At 39.4% G+C, this 19,712-nt stretch overlaps 1 protein-coding gene and 1 pseudogene across 2 annotated transcripts in view; one reads left to right on the top strand and one right to left on the bottom strand.

The window, feature by feature from the left end:
* The window catches only part of TESK2 (testis associated actin remodelling kinase 2), a 137,255-nt gene that overhangs the window by 80,139 nt on the left and 37,404 nt on the right, over window positions 1-19,712 (top strand). The window contains exons 1-2 of one of the 2 annotated variants that reach the window (XM_027573858.2): window positions 13,441-13,555; window positions 13,655-13,703. In XM_027573858.2, the coding sequence (XP_027429659.1) occupies window positions 13,467-13,555; window positions 13,655-13,703 (138 nt within the window). In that variant the 5' untranslated portion in view covers window positions 13,441-13,466. Of the gene's footprint in view, window positions 1-13,440; window positions 13,556-13,654; window positions 13,704-19,712 lie in introns of those variants that run through there. The other variant, XM_027573848.2, reaches the window with a different exon arrangement.
* LOC113911391 lies at window positions 6,919-14,655 on the bottom strand (annotated as a pseudogene).

The raw sequence follows: 19,712 nt of genomic DNA, 5'->3' as shown, positions 1-19,712 counted from the left end.
GGAAGCAATTTAGTGAATAAATAGCCATTCTCTTCCACATATAAGATCCCTGCCCTCAAGAACCTTGTAATTTAGTGGAAGAAGCTGACATAGATAAAACTTGATGTAGAAGGCAGGCCTGATAAGTGTTATAATAGAGGTTTTTTTTTTTTTAGATTTTATTTATTTTTTGACAGACGGCAAGAGAGGGAACACAAGCAGGAGGAATGGGAGAGGAAGAAGCAGGTTTCCCGGTGAGCAGGGAGCCTGATGTGGGGCTGATCCCAGAAGCCTGGGATCGTGACCTGAGCCGAAGGCAGACGCTTAACCACTGAGCCACACAGACACCCCAAGGGTTATAACAGAGTTTTAAATAGAGTGATATAAATGTATAGGGAAGAGAAAGGTTACATTGGATTAGAAAGATTAGGGAAATATTTGAAATTATATCTCTGTGATAGGAATTATTATAAACATTCTCAAAGGGCGGTTTTAACAATCAAATGACTTGATACATGGCAGTGCCTGGCATACTAAATGGTATATAAATATTGGGTGCTGTTGTTGTTATTGTCATTCTTTAGAGATGTTCTTGCACTGACTTTTTTTTTCTTTTTAAGATTTTATTTATTTGGCAGAGAGAGACACAGCGAGAGAAGGAACACAAGCAGGGGGAGTGGGAGATGGAGAAGCAGGCTCCCCACGGAGCAGGGAGCCCGATGTGGGGCTCTGTCCCAGGACCCCTGGATCATGACCTGAGCCGAAGGGAGATGCTTAACGACTGAGCCACCCAGGTGCCCCTGCACTGAGTTTTTAAGAATTGATAGAGCTTTGAAAAGTGGATTCCAGATGGATTCATTCTAGCAACAGTATGGAAGTGGGAGAATTTAGGACATTTTTAGGAGTAGCAGCTTATATACTAAAACATAGAGAATGTAGGTGGATGTAATAGGAGATAAGGGAAGAGGTGTGGGTCAGATCATTCACACTCCTGAATAAACATGTTAACGAATTTGGACTTTGATCTGGAGCTGAGCTGCCACAGAAACTTTTTGAGTAGCCAATAGCTTCTTAACGAAAGGTATTGTGTCTTGTTCATTTTTTTTTACCCTTTTTATAACTATATGGAGAGGTAATATACATTGTGATTAAGAGCACAGAACCCACTGTTTAGGTTGGATTCCTGGCTCTGCCACATATTATCTGTATAACTTTGGGCAGGTTACTTTATTTCTCAGAGCCTAAGTTTCTTTATCAATATGATTGGGATGAAAAAAGTATTACTTCATTGGATTATTATGAGGATTAAATGAATATAATATAAAAACAATGCCTGCATAGTTAAGTGCTCTTTACGAATCAGTTGCTATCATAATCATATAATCATTACTAGTGCCTGCCACATAGTAGGCATTCTATAATTTTTCAGTGGTCGGAGTCATGTTTTAAATTTCCCCAGCGGGCGCCTGGGTGGCTCAGTCGTTAGGCGTCTGCCTTCAGCTCAGGTCATGATCCCAGGGTCTTGGGATCAAGTCCCGCGTTGGGCTCCCTGCTTCGCGGGAAGCCTGCTTCTCCCTCTCCCACTCCCCCTGCTTCTGTTCCCTCTCTCCCTGTCTCTCTCTCTGTTGAAAAATAAATAAAATCTTTAAAAAAAAATTTACCTAGCAAGTATTTATATACTGTGTCATATGACAGGCAAGAGAATTCATTTCATTTTATAAAACATAAAGGTAGGAAATGATGATACCCTAGGAGAGTGGTATAGATGGAGTGTCTTGGTAGTTCAGAAGCATGCTAGTTCAGAAGTACTTAGAGGGAGCCAGATTTGTTTTGTGGGAAGGGAAGTATTTGAACTGGGCTTTGAGGGTGGGTAGAATCTAACTATGTAGAAATGAGGGCATTCTAGGCAGTGGAAACAGCCTTAGAAAAGTCAAAGGGTATATAAAAGCATGGTAAGGACACTTTATGGAAAATAGTAAATCATGCTACAGGAAAGACTAAGGCAAATTAAGTCTCTGGTCAAAGTCTAGTTTACCAGTAGTATCAGATTGGGAGTTTCCTCTTATGATCTTACTAACTTTAGAGTGGGTGATCAGCTGTCTTTTGTCTAGATTGAGCCTTGGTACTCAGTATGTGGTCCAGAGATCTAGCAGCATCAGCATCAGCTGGGAGCTTATTAGAAATTCAGACTCGGGACACCTGGGTGGCTCAGTCAGTTAAGTGTCTGTCTTTGGCTCAGGTCATGATCTCAGGGTCCTGGGATCAAGTCCCACATCGGGCTCTCTGCTCAGCAGGGAGTCTGCTTCTCCCTCTCACTCTCCCTTTGTGCTCTCCCTCTCTCAAATAAATAAATAAAATCTTAAAAAGAAAAAGAAAAGAAAGAAATTCAGACGCTCAGCTTCCCCCTGCCCCGACCTATAGAATTGGAACCTGCAATTTACATAATTCTCAGGTGATTTGTTTGCACATTAAAATTTAGGAAGCACTGGTCTAAAAAACAACTTCCTACTTCTTAACATGAGTGTGTGTGTAGTATGAAACTAAAAATAATAAATTTCAGTAATCACTTAGTCTCAAGCACATACATTAACAAAGCGCTCTCTTCCTGAGCTAAGTAATTCAGCTGGTATGATTTTGGGTGGTGGTAGTGGGAGTGAGAATCATTCAAAATGTATTTTTTTAGGTCTGGTCTCATACCAAAAAAGATTTGAGGATTCATCCACAACTTATATTTTAATATAATTAACACTAACAGTTTCAGTGAAAACTTACTGTTGGCATTAAATACTTTTCTAGGCTTATATCACCTCCTTGTTAAGGATGATTGATATTTCCCTTTTAAAGTATATGGTTTTTATAGCAACTGGAATAATGAACTCTGCTCAAGCTCTTCTTCCAGTGTAAAGCTATTGCCTGTCTGAGCTTGTGAGCTCTGTGACACTGTTTGGATGTGGTGGGTGGTGGAAAGGAAGTGAGGTTGAGGAGGTCAGGCAGAAAAGTTTCACAGAGAAGTAGAGTTGTGCTGCACCACTGTGATGTGGTGGTATGAGTCAGGGGTGTGGGGGGGTGAAGGTAGACAGCAAACTGTCACATGAACCCAGTGTCTGCCTGAATGTGCTGGCTGTGACATCTCTGTGGATGATGTGGTCATAGTGAATGGTGGGCCTGTGGGGGTGTATCACACCCAAACCAGGTCTTCTCAGCTTCTAGGAGGCCCATGACTTTAAAATGTAGTCATTGTTTTGCTAGTAGAATCCTATTGCCTAGGTTCTATATAAATATTTGATTAAATAAAATAAATACCTCTTGGCTTTCCAGCCTTGTACCTGCCTCTAAATGTTCTTTCTTAGAAAATGAATTTGCATTGTCAAGCTAATTTGGTGATTATTGCTTTTGCATTAAAGAAGTGTTTGTTTAGTATCTTATGTGCAAAGCATTGTGTATCAGGCACTGTATATAGAAACAAATGAGAAGAGATCTGTGTTCTTGAAAACCTTTCTTATATTCCAGCCTGGAGAAGGAGTTAGAAATGTTAAAAGAAGAAGAAGAATAGCTAACATATTCTAGTGCTTATTATGTTCCAGGAGCCCAAGTTATTTCATCTTCACAATAACCATTTGCGTTAGGTAATAGTAACACTTCCATTTTGCTTGTGAAGAAACTAAAATATGGAGAGGTTATTATGAAGTGGCAGAGCCAGGATTCAAATACAAGCAGTCTTACTTCAGACCCTGGACCACCTGTTACGCTTATGAGCAATCTTTCAAAGCAGGGTGAAAAGTGCATAGCAGTATTGTTGGGGGGAGGAGGAGGAAGAGAGAGGAATAACGCTAGCTGAAGATACCCAGGAGATCAATGTAGAGAAGATGAAGTTTTAGCTAATCCTGGAAGGATGATTTTCAGTAAAATGAAATAAAATAGTCTTCCAACTCAGAGAAGAGCTTGAACTTAAGTTTGTAGGTCATAAAAATCACTCATGCCATTCAAATCTTTACTGAGAGCTTTCTTACTATGTGCCAGATACTATACTAGGTACTAGAAATGCAGAAATAAATAAAACTCTGAATCCTTCATAGTAAGGAAGTTACAAAAGAGTGATATGGGCAGAAGGCCCATTTTAATGAGTTTAAGAATGAGTGAAGGTTAAAAAAATGTAGATAGTGAATGTAACCTATTAAAGTTTGGTAACAAATGAAAACAGTGAATTTGTATCCTATTTTAGGGAGGAGGCAAGAGAAGCATTTTTTAAGATGGGGGGAAATTTAAGTATATTTGTAAGATAGAACCAGAGGAGATGAAGAGATGGGCAAAGAATAAGGCTTTTGGGAAAATACGAGGATCCAAAGATAAGTTGGAGCAGATCAAGTTTTAAATACTGTGGTAAGGAATTTCAACATTATAGTATAGGCAGAAGGGAGCCTTTGAAGCGTTATGAAGAAGGTAATGACATATTTTGTGTTTTGGAAGGTGACCCTAATAGCCATGTAAGGGATGGCATAATTTAGGATCATTAATGATGATCAATTAAAAGCCACTAAGTTTTATTTGAGCATGGGTTAGACATTGCTAAATAGTATACCTGAACTATTCCATTTAATCCTCCTAAGAAGCCTCTAAGATGGTGTTATTTCTGGGTCCATTTTTGTAGCTGAGGATGTTGAGATTTTTAAAGATTAAGTAACTTAAGTTCCCCTAGATGGGAATGGTTAGATCCCTATGCTCTAGTGCAAGGGTCAGCAAACTTTTTCTGTAAAGGACTAGACAGTAAATATTCTAGTCTTTGCAAGTCATACAGTCTCTATCACAACTAAGCTGTCATAGACAATACCATGATTGTATTCCAATAAAAAATTATAAAAACTGGGTGCCTGGGTGGCTCAGTCGGTTAGGCGTCTGCCTTCTGCTCAGGTCATAGTCCCAGGGTCCTGTTATGGAGTCCCTCATTGGGTTCCCTGCTCGGCAGGGAGTCTGCTTCTCCCTCTGCCCCTCCCTTGCTCATGCACTCTCTCTCTGTCTCTTGTGTGTGCGTGCACAAAAATAAATAAATAAAATCTTGAAAAAATTATAAAAAATAGTGGGCCATAGTTAGCCACCCCTGGTAGGGCCTGGTATAGTTGGGAAAGCCATAATGAAGAAAGAAATGTAACTTATCATATTTTACTTTATCTCTTTTTGCTATGATGGGGTAATAGGAATAGAATTATTCTCTTTTTAAGATTTTATTTATTTATTTGAGAGAGAGAGCGACAGAGATAGCAAGAGAGAGCATGATGAGAGCATGAGTGGGGAGGAAAGGGGGGAAGCAGACACCGCTGAGCAGGGAGCCTGACATGGGGCTTGATTCCAGCATCCTGGGATCAGGACCTGAACTGGAGGGAGACAGTTAACCAACTGAGCCACCCAGGTGCCCTGGGAATAGAATTATTCTCAGGTAGGGATACTACTTAATCTGAAGAGAAGCATCCTTTCTGTAGGAGGCTCACTAAAAACAGCTATTTATGCATACAGTTTAGCCACATTCTGCAAAATACCCATTTAACTTTTTATTACAATTGCCTTCCAACAGAATGAGCCCTAGAATGAAAGTTCTGTGAGAGCAGGGACTTTGTTTTATTCACTGTCCTGTCTCTAAAGCCTTGCACATAGTAGCCACTCAATAAAGAATTGTTTATTTGCAACGATGTGGATGGAACTAGAGGGTATTATGCTAAGCAAAATAAGTCAGGCAAAGAAAGGCAAATAGCATATTATTTTACTCATATATGGAATTTAAGAAGCAAAACAGGTGAACATACTGGAAGGGAAGGAAAAATAAAATAAGATAAAAACAGAAGAGGAGGCAAGCCATAAGAGACTGTTAACTATAGAGAACAAACTGAAGGTTGCTGGAAGGGAGGTGGGCTAAATGGGTGATGGGCATTAAGGAGGGTATTTGTTGGGATGAGCACTGGATGTTATATGTAAGTGATGAATCACTAAATTCTACTTCGAAACCAATATACACTATATGTTAAGTAACTTAAATTTAAATAAAAAATAAAAAGTAAATTTAAAAAATAATTGTTTAATAAATGAATGGCATGCTGATTCTCATAATTCCAATGACTAGGGAGTTGTACAGATACTTAGAGAAAAGTGACCTATTTTAAGGATACCTGTAACAACTGCAACTCCCTCAGATTAACTGTTTTCTCATTATCTTCTTTATATTTCCTCTGTTCCACTACAGCTTCCTCCTTTTTTTTTTTAAATTGAATTTATTTACTTGACAGCATAAGCAGGGGAGCAGCAGAGGGAGAAGGGGGCTCCCCACTGAGCAGGGAGCCCAATGTGGGGCTTGATCCCAGCACCCCGGGATCATGACCTGAGCTGAAGGTAGGCGCTTAACCACCTGAGCTACCCAGATGCCCCCAGCCTCCTCTTTTTTACCCAACTAGTTTCTCTGACAGTAACTGACACTCTCAAATGCTCTTTCTGCATAGGTTATAGACACTGCCATGCTGGTCAGAAACAGTCAGCATTCCAGAGTCAGTCTTTCAGCATTCTGTATTATGTTCGTTATTTGTTAGACTTTTACCTGCCCCACATTCCTCCTACTCACCCTCTTCCATATTAGGTCATGATTTTCATAGTAAAGAAACTGACAGATGAATGAAGTTAAATGTCCCACTTTTCCAAAGCAGGAAGTGGAGGTAGGGACAAGGGTTAGGGAATGAAGAGGAGAGTGGGCACATAAAAACTAGCTTTTTGGGGTGCCTGTCTGTCTCAGTTGGCAGAGCATGGGACACTTGATCTTGGGGTCATGAGTTCGAGCCCTATTTGGGTGTAGAGATTATTTAAAAATAAGATTTTTTTTTAAATTTTAGGTACAAGTGACAAATATATTTCTTTTTATTGTTATTAAAATTTTCTCCAATGTAGTTCAGTAAATGAAGTATTTTATTTTATGCCACTGTTGGTCATAGTTTGAGCCCTAAACACTCCCTTTCCTTTCACCTCAAAGGGAGCTCCTTTGTATGTAGCTACAAACTCATCATTAGTAAAGAGATCTGGCTGGATCTGCTCCCAAATCATCTTCTTAGGATTCAGCTCCTTGTCAGGTTCTCCAGGAAAAGCATCAAAACAATTCTGTCTCCAGGAGCAGACCCATTAGGAGGTGCCAAGATTTCAACCTGCTCAGGTGAACTAGCACACATCACCATTGCTTGAGATATTACTCCCCTCATCTTTGCAGGTTTCAGGTTACAAAGTAAAATCACCATCTGATTTTGCCTCTGTTCAAGAGGAACACGATTCACCAGGCCACTGACAACTGTTCTTGGGGCTGTTTCTCCAACATCTACTTCTTCCACATATAAAGAATCTGTATCAGGGTGTTTTCTGGCAGTGATGATGCAACCAACTCGAAGATCCAGATAAGAAACATCTACTGGCTTAGAGTCAGTGCTTCCTGCTACTGACTGCTGTTTTTTCTCCTTTTTCTCTCCTTTCACTTCAGTTTTCTCTTTCATCTTCTTTTCTTCTGCTCCTCCTCCTATCTGTTCTTTGGCACCAGAAATTATAGTTGTTATTGGTCTAAACTGTATCACATTTTCAGAAACTGTGGAATTAGCTTGCAGCAGAGTACCAGATGGAAATGGTATTTGTTTCACTCCATTTTGAATTTCTGCCTGAATTAGCTCTTGTTTCAATTCTTCAATATCTTTCTTTAATTTAGCATTTTCTTTTTTTTAAGATTTTATTTATTTGATAGAGAGAGACACAGTGAGAGAGGGAACACAAGCAGGGGGAGTGGGAGAGGGAGAAGCAGGCTTCCCACTGAGCAAGGAGCCCGATCCGGGGCTTGATCCCAGGAGCCTGGGATCATGACCTGAGCCGAAGGCAGACGCTTAACAACTGAGCCACCCAGGCACCCCTGATTTAGCGTTTTCAACTCGAAGTTTCTTCTCTTCTCTCAAAGTTGCCTGCAAAATTGCTTTCTCCTTAAGAAGAGCAACTTGCTGCTTTAAATATTCAACAATTTGATCTGCTTCTGCACCCTTCTGTTCCAGTCTCTTCAGAACAGCACCATTAGTTGCCATTTTTGCCAAAAACGGCAGAAAATCATGAATCGGTAGACAGAGCAACTTGGGGAGCCTCACCCAGAAAGCCTCAGTCTGGAGCCTAAAAATAAAATCTTTAAAAGAAAAAAAGAAAGAAGCTTTCCTGCCCATTCACTTTGTGACTGAATTTGATTCTCACCTGGTCCACGTTTAAGTTATAATTATAATAATTACTTATTTTTTTTGAACTCTTTGTACCAGTCACTGTTCTTTGGACTTTATATTTCGTTATTTCATTAATCTCTTCCAACGACCTTGTGTTGTGGACAATGTTATCCTATTTTACAGAAAAGGAAACTAATGCTTGCCTAGTAGAGTGGAGGTGGGATTTGAGCCCACACCCTCTAACTTCAGAGACTTTAACTCTTTACCAATTTGCTTCCCATTTGTGCCCAAGCCAGAGGTAAGTTTCAACTGGTCATTGGCGCCTGCATCCTATTTCAGTACTGCCTAGATCTTTCCTTGGGTTCTTTCCTTTCTCAAGTTCCCACCAAGTCTCTGGATGCACTTAGAGAAAACTAGCGGTCCAGAAACCACCTCTTGGAGAAACTCTGAAATTTCCATATTAGTAATTTTGGTCAAAGTGGCATGTCTTTAAAACTCTACTGTGATATTACAGCCAACCACACATTCTCCCTCACTCAGTTCCTTTTCACTCAACAATCATTTACTGCATGTGCATGCTATTTGCTGGGCACTGTTCGGTGCTATGAACACAAGGAAGAATATGACCTGGACTCCTCCTTCATGGAACTTTATGGTCCTTTCCAGCCTTGTCACTGCTTTGCCTTTACTCTCACTTGTAGTCAGTCTCCCCTTTTCTTTGCCCTTCTAAACTAGAGCTTACTTGAGACTGGAGGACATTGTGTGTGTTTTTTTTTTTTTAAGATTTATTTATTTATTTGAGAGAGAGTGAGTGCGGGGGAAGGGCAGAGTGCGAGGGGGAGAATCTCAAGCTGACTCCCCACTGAGTTGGAGTCCAACCCGGGGCTCCATCTCACAACCCTGAGATCATGACCTGAGCCGAAATCAAGAGTCACATGCTTAACTGACTGAGCCACCCAGGTACCCCTTGTGGCATTGTTAATGAGACTTCCTTCTTGGCAACCCAAACCCAGTTGTCACTGGCCTTGTGACATTTATCTTCTCCCACTTTAATGATCATCAGTAATAATCATCTTTTATGGTTTTTATTTTTGGATTATTTTAATATATAAATATAACCTGTTGGTTGAAAAAACTTCAAATATAACATAAATGTGTACACTAAAAAGTAAAAATTACCCCTTACCTCGTCAGTACTACTTACTATTTTTCTTCTTTGTTTTATAGCTTTTTTGAGATTTAAACGACATATAAACTGTACATTTATTTATTTTTTATTATTATGTTATGTTAATCACCATACATTACATCATTAGTTTTTGATGTAGTGTTCCACGATTCATTGTTTGTGCATAACACCCAGTGCTCCACGCAGAACGTGCCCTCCTTAATACCCATCACCGGGCTAACCCATCCCCCCACCCCCCATAAACTGCACATTTAAAGCGTGCACTGTGATAAGTTTTGACATACGTATATACACCCATGAAACCATCACCATGAGATAGTGAACATATCCATCCTCCCTCAAAATTTCCTCCCTCACCTTTGCACCCCCATAAACTCCACCCCTCTCAGGCAAATAGTGATCTGCTTTTTTCACTATAGATTCATTTTACTTCATAGACTTTTATGTAAATAGAATGGTACGGTATGTACTTTTTTGGGGTCCAGATTTTTCACACAGCATAATTATTTTGAGATTTATCCACTGTTGCATATATCACTGGTTCATGTCCTTTTTGTAGCTGAGTTAGTAGTCTGTTGTATGAATACCATAATTTGTTTGTCCCTTCAACTGTTAATGGGTATTTGTGTACAGTTTTGTGTTGATACATGCTTTCACTTCTTTTGGGTTGAACACCTAGGAGGGGAATAGCTGGATCACATGATAGGTACATGGTTATGTAAGAAACTACCTCAGTGTCTTCCAAAGTGGTTGTACCATTTCATATTCCCACCAGCACTGCATGGGTATTCTGGTTGCTCTTCATTTTTACCAATATTTGGTATGCTGCAAGTCTTTAATTTTAGACATTCTAATAGGTGTATAGTATATCTTATGGTTTTGATTTGCATTTCCCGAATGATTTGGAGCATCTTTTCATGTACTTATTTTCCATCTGTATATCTTCTTTAGTGAATTGTCTATCTGAGTCTTTCTCTGTTTTTTAAATTGGGTTATTATTGTATTTTGAGAGATTAAAAAAAATGTAAACATGGGATGGGTGGCTCAGTCAGTTGAGCATCAGACTCTTGATTTTGGCTCAGATCGCAGTCTCTGGGTTGTGGGATCAAGCCCTGTGTTGGGCTCCACACTCAGCATTCTCTCTCTCCCTTTGCCCCTTTCCCCTCTAAGTAAATAAATCTTAAAAAAAAAAAAAATCTAAACATGAATCCTTTCTTAGATATATGCACTGCAGTCTATGACTTGTCTTTTCATTCTCTTAACAGTGTCTTAAGAGCTCAAGATGGGGCACCTGGGTGGCTTAGTTGGTTAAGCATCTGCCTTCAGCTCAGGTCATGATCCCAGGGTCCTGGCATTGAGCCCTGCATTGGGCTCCCTGCTTAGTGGGGAGCCTCCTTCTCCCTCTCTCTCTGCGCCCCCCACTCGTGTTCTCGCACGCTCTGTTCTCTCTCTCTCAAATAAATAAAAAATCCTAAAAAAACAAGAGCACAAGATTTTGATTTTAAGAAGTCTAATTAATTGGGGTGCCTGAGTGGCTCAGTGGTTAAGCGTCTGCCTTTGGCTCAGGTCATGATCCCAGAGTCCTGGAATCAAGCCCCACATGAGGGGCTTCTCTCCCTCTCCCTCTGCCTCCCTCCCTCTCCCTCTGCCTCTCCCCTTGCTTGTGTTCTCTGTCTTGCTCACTCTCTCTCAAATAAATAAATAAAATCTTAAAAAAAAGAAGTCTAATTAATTTTTAATTTTATAGATTATGCTTTGGTGTCATGTCTAAGAAACCTTTGCTTAATAGAAGGTCACAAAGGTTTTCTTTTATGAATTCTTCCAGATATTTTATAGATTTGGTTTTACATTTAGGTTTATGATCCATTTTAAGTCAATTTTTATATATGCTAAAAGGTATTAATCCAAATTTATTTGTTTCCCAGTTCCAATCCAGTTGTTCAAGCTTCCTTTGTTGAAAACACTTATTTTTTTAAATTTTTTATTGTTATGTTAATCACCATATATTACGAAAACACTTATTTTTGCTCTACTGAATTGCCTGCCTTTGCACCTACCTTTGTAGAAAATCAGTCATGCATTGTATTCGTTTCCTGGGACTACCAAACGGTACCATAAACTTGTGGCTTTAAACAATCTAAATTTATTCTCTCACAGTTCTGAAGTCTGAAATCAAGGTATTGTTAGGCAACACTTCCTCTGGAGGCTGTAGGGGAGAATTGTCTCTTGTTTCTTCTGACCTTTGGTGACTCCAGACATTCTTTGGTTTATGGCAGCATAACTCCTATCTCTCTCTCTCTCTCTGTTTACCTGGCCTTCTCCCCAGATATCTCTCAAGTGTCTTCCCCTCTTCTTTTTTTTCTTTTTTTAAATTGAAGTATAGTTGAGGGATGCCTGGGTGGCTCAGTCGGTTACGCGTCTGCCTTCGGCTCAGGTCATGATCCCAGGATCCTGGGATTGAGTCCCACATCAGGCTCCCTGCTCTGCAGGAAGCCTGCTTCTCCCTCTGCTTGTGCTCTCTCTCTCTCTCTGTCAAATGAATATATAAAATCTTAAAAAAAAATAAATTGAAGTATTGTTGATATACAATATTATATCAGTTTCAGGTGTACAACATGGTGATTCAACATTTATATATATTACAAAATGCTTACCATAAGTGTAGTTATCATTTGTCACCATGCAAAATTATTTCAATATTATTGACTGTATTCTCTATGTTGTACTTTACATCCCCATGACTTATTTATAACTCGAATTTTGTACCTCTTAATCCCCTTCACTTGTTTCTCCCATCTCTGAATCCCCCTCCCCACAACCACCACCAATTTGTTCTCTGTATTTATGAGTCTGTTTTTGTTTTGTTTTGTAGATTCCACATATAAATGATACCATATAGTACTTAGTAGTAGTACTTCCTAGACATTTTCTATTAATACACAAACTTTTTTTATATAAATGGGATTTGTAGCTCACTGTTTTGTTTTAACAGTATATTTTGGATATCTTCCCATATCAGTGCATAAAGATCTACTCCATTCTTTTTTAATGGCTATATAGTTTTCCAATCTATGAATATGCCATAAATATTTAACTAGCTTTTTATTTTAATTAGTTTTTATTGTATTTAGATATACAGCGGTGAAGTAGGTGTCCTTTTATATGTACCCAAATTGAGTATATTTGTAACATGAATTCTGAGAAGTGGAGTTGTTGGAGCAATTAAAATGTTTGCTAGGTATAATCAATTACCTTTTGAAAAAGTTGTGCCAAGAACTTAACAGTGTTTCCTGTTCCTGTTTTCTTCACCTTTTGGACAACACTGAGCATGATCAATCTTAATCTTTGTTCATTTGATAGATTTAAAAGCAATATCTTCTTTTAATGTGTATTTCTTTAATTATAAGTGAATTAGAGTATTTTGATATTTTTATTAGACATTTTACTTACTTTTCTATGAATTATATACTTTTTTTGCTTTTTCTTTTTTTTTAAGATTTTATTTATTTGAGAGAGAGCGAACACGAGCAGGAGGAGGGGTAGAGGGAGAGAGGGACAAGCAGGCTCCCTTCTGAGCAGGGAGCCCAACACGGGGCTTGATCCCAGGACTCTGGAACCATGACCTGAGCTGAAGGCAGATGCTTAAGTGACTGAGCCACCCAGGCACCCCCTGCTTATTTTTCTACTGGGTTCTTTTTTTACATATTTGGAAGAGTTCTTTTAATGTTAAGGAAGTTAGTCCTTTGTCTTCCAGCAAATGTGGGCTTTTTTCCCCTCTCTCTCTCATAGTTGGTAGTTTGTAAATTACAGACCTTCAGCTTGGGTAGTCCAACTTACTTACTTTTAGATGAGGAAACTGAGCTTCAAATAGGGTTAGTGTCTCTCTCTCTCTTTCTCTTTCTTTCTCTCTCTTTTTTTTTTTTTTTTGGTGAGCATGTAGTCAGATAGTATTGGAGCTGAAACCAGCATCAAGTTTCCTTACTTCCAGTTTGGTGCTTTGGTGCCTTTTCTAATATACCATGCTATTTTTAAAGCTTACTCCTTTCTCTCTTCCACAGTTGCTTTTTACCACTAGATCTTGCCACAACCAGATGTTTCATGGTAAACTTAGAAATTTACCAGCCTGGTATCAAAAGTTAGAGAGGCTACAGGGTTGTACAGGAACCGGGAGACTTCACAGGTATTGGATTGTTTCTAATGCATGAGTAACTAAACTAGTTTCTCAATATGGCAGTTGTGGTATTTTCATTTGTTTAAAAAAATGTGTTTTGTTTCATAGGTTCATGGGTGTGTGTGTACATCAAGGACAATTGCATGCACTTACAGAGGTAAGACTTAAGTAAGCATACTGAAGTGGCTTCTTTGCCTTAGTCTCAGCATTTTTGGTTCCATAGTAATTATTACTTGTATATGCATTTATATTTATGCAAAAATGGCAGTGTTAACAATGCTTTCTTCTCTTGCCTGAGGACAATGGCCATATCTCTTAATACTCTTGGATTCCCTCATAATACTTTGTGAGTACTCTGAAAATATGAGTGCTCAAATATTATATTGATTCTTGCTGCCTGGATGACCCCTTTCTAAGCTAAGGGATGGCATCACTTGGCTGCAGACTCTTCCATGGCAACAGACATAAACGTTTGGTGTCCTGATCTAGAATTCCACCGTCACTGCTGTAGTGTCCTGATTGGTCTTATTACTCCTTGGAATTAGTTTACCTCTCCAGTCTCATTTCATTTTCAGCCTCTTCTAGGCAGATAATATATGATAGCCACTACTTAGCCTCTGAGGACCAGAGAATCCTCTCTAGAACAAAGGTTTCCTAAATTTAGGTACTGAGCTGTCAGCTTCAGAATTTGCTTGGGTTCTTCTTAGAAACACAGGTTCCTGAAATCTCCTAGGTTTAGTAGGTCTTCATAGGGCCCATATGTATTTTTAAAAGCTCCCCAGATTATTCAGGTGAGCATCTAGATTTGAGAATCTATGTTCTAGAAAGTGTTCACAATCTTCCTTGGGAAGTAATTACCAAAATACAAAGTGAAGGAAGGAAAATTGTTTAACAGAATTTGTGATTATTGGTTTCTTGCTGGCTTGGTGCCTGGTATTAGTCCTTAGTATCTGATGATGGAAGGTCCCATATGCCTCACTCTTTGTCTCTTTTTCCAGTTACTGAGGGCACCAGAATGTGGAATGTGTGTAGCTCTGTCCTGCCTCTTTTATGGAAGGCTAAAGAAGGCAGAACAATGAGGTAGTTAAGAGCATGGGCTCTGACATCTTGATTGCCTAGATTTGAATTTCTCTGTGTCTCAGTGTTGTCATCTGTAAAATGGGAATAATAATAATGATAGTATCTGCCCCAGGGAGTCTAGATAGAGAAGAGGATCCATGTCTGAGACCTAGAGTAATTCAATTTTAAAAGTCAGAGGAGAGGGCGCCTGGGTGGCTCAGTCGTTAGGTGTCTGCCTTTGGCTCGGGTCATGGTCCCCGGGTCCTGGGATCGAGCCCCACGTCGGGCTCCCTGCTCTGTGGGAAGCCTGCTTCTCCCTCTCCCGCTCCCCCTGCTTGTGTTATGTCTCTGTCAAATAAATAAAATTAAAAAAAAAAAAAAAAAAGGAGAAGGGCATTTTGAGAGGGAGTGGCTAGAGTTAGGAAGAAAACCAGGAGAATGTATTGGCCTGGAATGGAAAGGAAGGAGTTTCAAGGAGGAGGGAGTAAGTAATTATGGCAGATCTTGCTGATAAAATGATGTCACAGGGATTTTGTAAAATACTTCTTTAGCACAGTGTCTGGCATATAGTAATTGGTTAATACATTTTAACTATTACAGATTTTATTATTAACATTGACTGGTCTTTCCTGAACTCCTTAAATTGTCAGTATTTTTCATTTGGTATTTAATACTGCTGTTCAGGGGTGCCTGGGTGGCTCAGTCGTTAAGCATCTGCCTTCGGCTCAGGTCATGATCCCAGGGTCCTGGGATCGAGTCCCGCATCAGGCTCCCTGCTCAGTGGGAAGCCTGCTTCTCCCTCTCCCACTCCCCCTGCTGTGTTCCCTCTTTCGCTGTCTCTCTGTCAGATAAATAAATAAAATCTTTAAAAAAAATACTGCTGTTCAGTATTGCTGTTAATGTTATTAAAAATTTTTTAAACTTTTTATTGAAGTATGACATAACAGAAAAAGCACGCATATGAAATGTGTACTGCTCACTAAATTTTTATAAATGAACACACCCATAACCAGCATTCCAGATCAAAAAACATTTTCTGTGTATTTCTTTTCTCAGAAGTGAGTCTATAAATTCTTCAAAGACAAAACTCTCTTCTTCTCTCAAGTCTTCTATCTGCCAAAGCTCTGACGCTAATAATTGTTAAAGTATTTGTTGTATTCCCTGGTTATATCATTATTCTCTGAAATGTAAGTTTATTGGAAGGGCTTGTATGTTGGTTTTGCTGACAAAGAAGAAAATGCTTTAAAATCGGTGATCATTTTGCAGATTCAGAAGTGGGGTATAATGGAAATGGCAGAAATGAATGATCTTAATGCAGCGTTCTTTTGGCCGTGTTGCACTTAAATAATATTTTCTGTTTGTTAGCTTATTCATAGCCATATATAACGTGTAGTGCCTGCTTTGTGAAAGAGTGTGTGTTTCCAGTATTATTGATGAGATCTTGGCATAGCTTATCATATAAATAATTTTTATTATGATGTTAATAGGCTGATGGTCATGCAGCCCAAATATCCAAAGGCTTTTCGTTATTTTCAGAAGGGGATCAGCAAAGGCCATCATGACATAGATCTCTGGGGAATCCTATGTTTATCCTGTAATTTACTTGGCAGCACAGCTATTGGTTTCACTAAGGATTATAAAAATAAATTACTAATAACTTCTAGCACAGCACTGGGAACTTAGATGACATTTAGTAGATTTTTCTTGACTGGTGGAATGCTGCTCTTTACAATAATGTGAACACCATCCCTTATTTCTCTTAAAGTAGTTTGTCAATAATTACAGCGGATAAACATAGCTCTTGTTAGTGCCTATAGAGTGTTGATATAATTAAGAAGAGTATTTCTCATATACAGTAGTGATCTGGACTTTTCTGGGCTTGAACCATTTCTGTGACTCTTCTTTAAAATTATAGACATTAGGAGTGCCTGGGTGGCTCAGTCGGTTAAGTGTCTGCTTTCAGCTCAGGTCATGATCCCAGGGTCCTGGGATCAAGCCCCACGTTAGGCTCCCTGCTCAGTGGGGAGCCTGCTTCTCCCTCTCCCTCTGCCCCACTTCGGCTCGTGCTGTCTCTTTCTCACTCTCTATCTCAAATTAATAAAATCTTTTAAAAAAAAAATCTTTTTCTAAAAAAAAAATCTTTTTGACAGAGACAGCGAGAGAGGGAACACAAGCAGGGGGAGTGGGAGAGGAGTGGGAGAGGGAGAAGCAGGCTTCCTGCTGAGCAGGGAATCCAATGTAGGGCTCGATCCCAGGACCCTGGGATCATGACCTGAGCTGAAAGCAGCTGCTTAACGACTAAGCCACTCAGGCGCCCCGATAAATAAAATCTTTAAAAAAATAATAAACTGGCTCAGTCAGTTAAGTGTCTGCCTTTGGCTCAGGTCGTGATCCCGGGGTGCTGGGATCAAGACCTGCGTCAGGCTCCCTGCTCAGTGGAGAGTTTGCTTCTCCCTCTACCCCTCCTCCTGCTTGTTCTCTCTCTTTCTCTCAAATAAATAAATAAATAAAATCTTTAAAAAAAATAAAATTGTAGACATTAATTGAACTTGGAACAGTCAAACAGGTACTACTAACTACTACAGATAGTTTTACCTGTAGTTAAGTATAGACTTCTGAGTTTTTAAGCAAATGAGTTATTTGTTAAAGAGAAAACAGTTTGATAAAAGATCAAACAAAACCTTTTAAGTTTAATGAGTTGAATTAAGAATCCATATTGCATCTAGTAGAAATATTCCATAAGTATGTCTTTGACTCGGGAAACCCTAATGTCTTTCGTTTGGTCACGAGTATCAAGGAAGTGAAATCTTCGGTTTTTAAAGACAGAAAATATAACCCTATATATTAGTTAGCTATTGCTATGTAATATCCAACCACAAAACCTCAAAAGCATACAACAGTAACATTTGTTTCTTGTATAAGTGCAGGGCTGAGCTGAGCTGAGCCCAGTTAGGCAGTTCTGCTAGTCTCACTTGGGCTCACTCATGCATCTGGCAGGTCAACTCGTGGTCTGATCTGGCTTGGGCTTTGCTGGGAGGCTTTGCTCCAGCTGCTTCTCACCCTTCTTCTGGGATCAGCAGACTAGCGTGGATGTGATGATACCAGAACAGCAAGAGTATGCCAGCCATTTGCACAAGTGCTTTTCATGATTCTGCTTATATTCAAGTTTGCTTGGCCAGCATTTCCATTGGACAAAACAAGTCACACACCTGAGTCCACATTGGGAGCATATTGCAGAGTTCTATGTCAAAGAGCATGGATTCCATAAAGGGTGAAGAATTGTGATCTGTTGCGATCTCCCATATCCTATAAATATCCCAATTAAAAAATCATAATTATTTGTCTTTTCTACCCTACTTGAGGGCAAAGACTTTCTCCCATTATAAAAATCATAGCTACCAGTATAAACACCTACTGTGGGATAAGTGCTATGCTTGGTGCTTATATATTAGCTGTAATTCTCACAATTCTGTAATCGTATTTTCTCCATTTTATAGATGAGAAAACTAGGCTTAGAGAAATTAAGGGAATTTCCAAAGTAGGATTTGGATCCAGATTCATTTGACTTCAAAGCCTATACCCTTTCCATTATAACATACTGTCCTTAATTCACTTATGTATTTCCCACAGTGCTAAGCGCATATATATATATATCTACCCCCAGGTTCTTGTATGTATAGGATGTGTAGTATTTGTAGAATTTCATTTTGACTATTTTTATACTTTGGGTTACTTGGAAAAGATATTTCCTGGTTTTGGATATATTAGAATGTGTTTGGTTGCAAGTAACAGAAAATAGTCAAAAGACCTTAAAAAACAAAATGACTAATATAACTGGAATTCCAGTAGCTTATTAGGTTAAGGTTGGTTTAATTCAGCAGCTAAATATATGTTTTTTTTTAAAGATTTTATTTATTTATTTGACAGAGAGAGACACAACGAGAGAGGGAATACAAGCAGGGGAAGTGGGGGAGGGAGAAGCAGGCTTCCTGCTGAGCAGGGAGCCCAATATGGTGCTCGATCCCAGGACCCTGGGACCATGACCTGAGCCGAAGGGAGACGCTTAACGACTGAGTGAGCCACCCAGGCGCCCCTAAATAGATGTTATTTAGAGACTCCATGTCTTTCCATCTCTTTGCTCTGTCTTTACATTGTCAACTTCATCCTAAGGTGGCTGTCATTCTACTCAAAAAGTAGTTGCCACCAACTTACATGCTATATGTTTTCTCTTCCATATCCAAGATGGAGGTGTGGGGCGTTGTCAAAGACAGAAGAGAGGGATACTTTGAGACAGATAATGTGTCATCTCATAGTGTCTTCTTTTTGAGCTTGTTAAGAAAGGCACAAAGAGGGAAATATCCTCATAATCAAATAGTTCAGAGATCCTTTTTGTGCAGAATCTTGTGCAGAATCTTTCAGTGCCTAGAAGATTGGAAATTTGGGGAGTGAGTGGGGTATAAGGTTGTCGGGTAGGGATCTCAAGTGACAATACCCTCTGGTCAAAAGAGTCAGCAAAAGAATTGCTTGGCAGATGTTTTGGGGTCTCTCTTGCCTTCTCTATCATGGAGAAACTATGCCTTTTTCCACCGTTCCAGTAAGAACCACTCAGCTATAGACACAGCAGTTGCTTGGCCTGGAGGTGATTCATTCCTTTTACAGCAAAGTCACTTTAGCCAGGCAGACACTTGGTACTGAAAGAAATGCTCTTAGCTCATGAGGGAATGGATCAGCCCTGCAGGCGGCTGAAAAGAACTTTTTATTCACATAGCCCTCATCCTCTCCTCACTCACCATTTCCACCACCACCCCCATACACCTTCTTTCTTTCTTAAAGAATAGTTACGTTGGAAACTCCTTGTTTATGTGGGTTGATATGTGTTGTTTCTGAGTTGTTTTTTGTCAGACTTATAAGAAGCCTTATATAATCAGAGAGCTTATAATGAAAGGAAACTGTCGGTTCAGTGACCAAACTCATGCATCATTTATAAAAATGAGCAGCCAGACCCCGATTCTAGTTTCTTGGTGTGCTGTGATATTTTTAGTTGTGCCTGCTTCTTTTTTTGTTTCTGTGTGGCCCAGTAACAGAGTATTCTCTTGACCTTATTTAC

This window comes from Zalophus californianus, chromosome 4 (genome assembly GCF_009762305.2).
Source record: "Zalophus californianus isolate mZalCal1 chromosome 4, mZalCal1.pri.v2, whole genome shotgun sequence".
In the NCBI taxonomy this organism is placed as follows: Eukaryota; Metazoa; Chordata; class Mammalia; order Carnivora; family Otariidae; genus Zalophus; species Zalophus californianus.
This window is presented reverse-complemented; position numbering and strand designations above follow the sequence as displayed.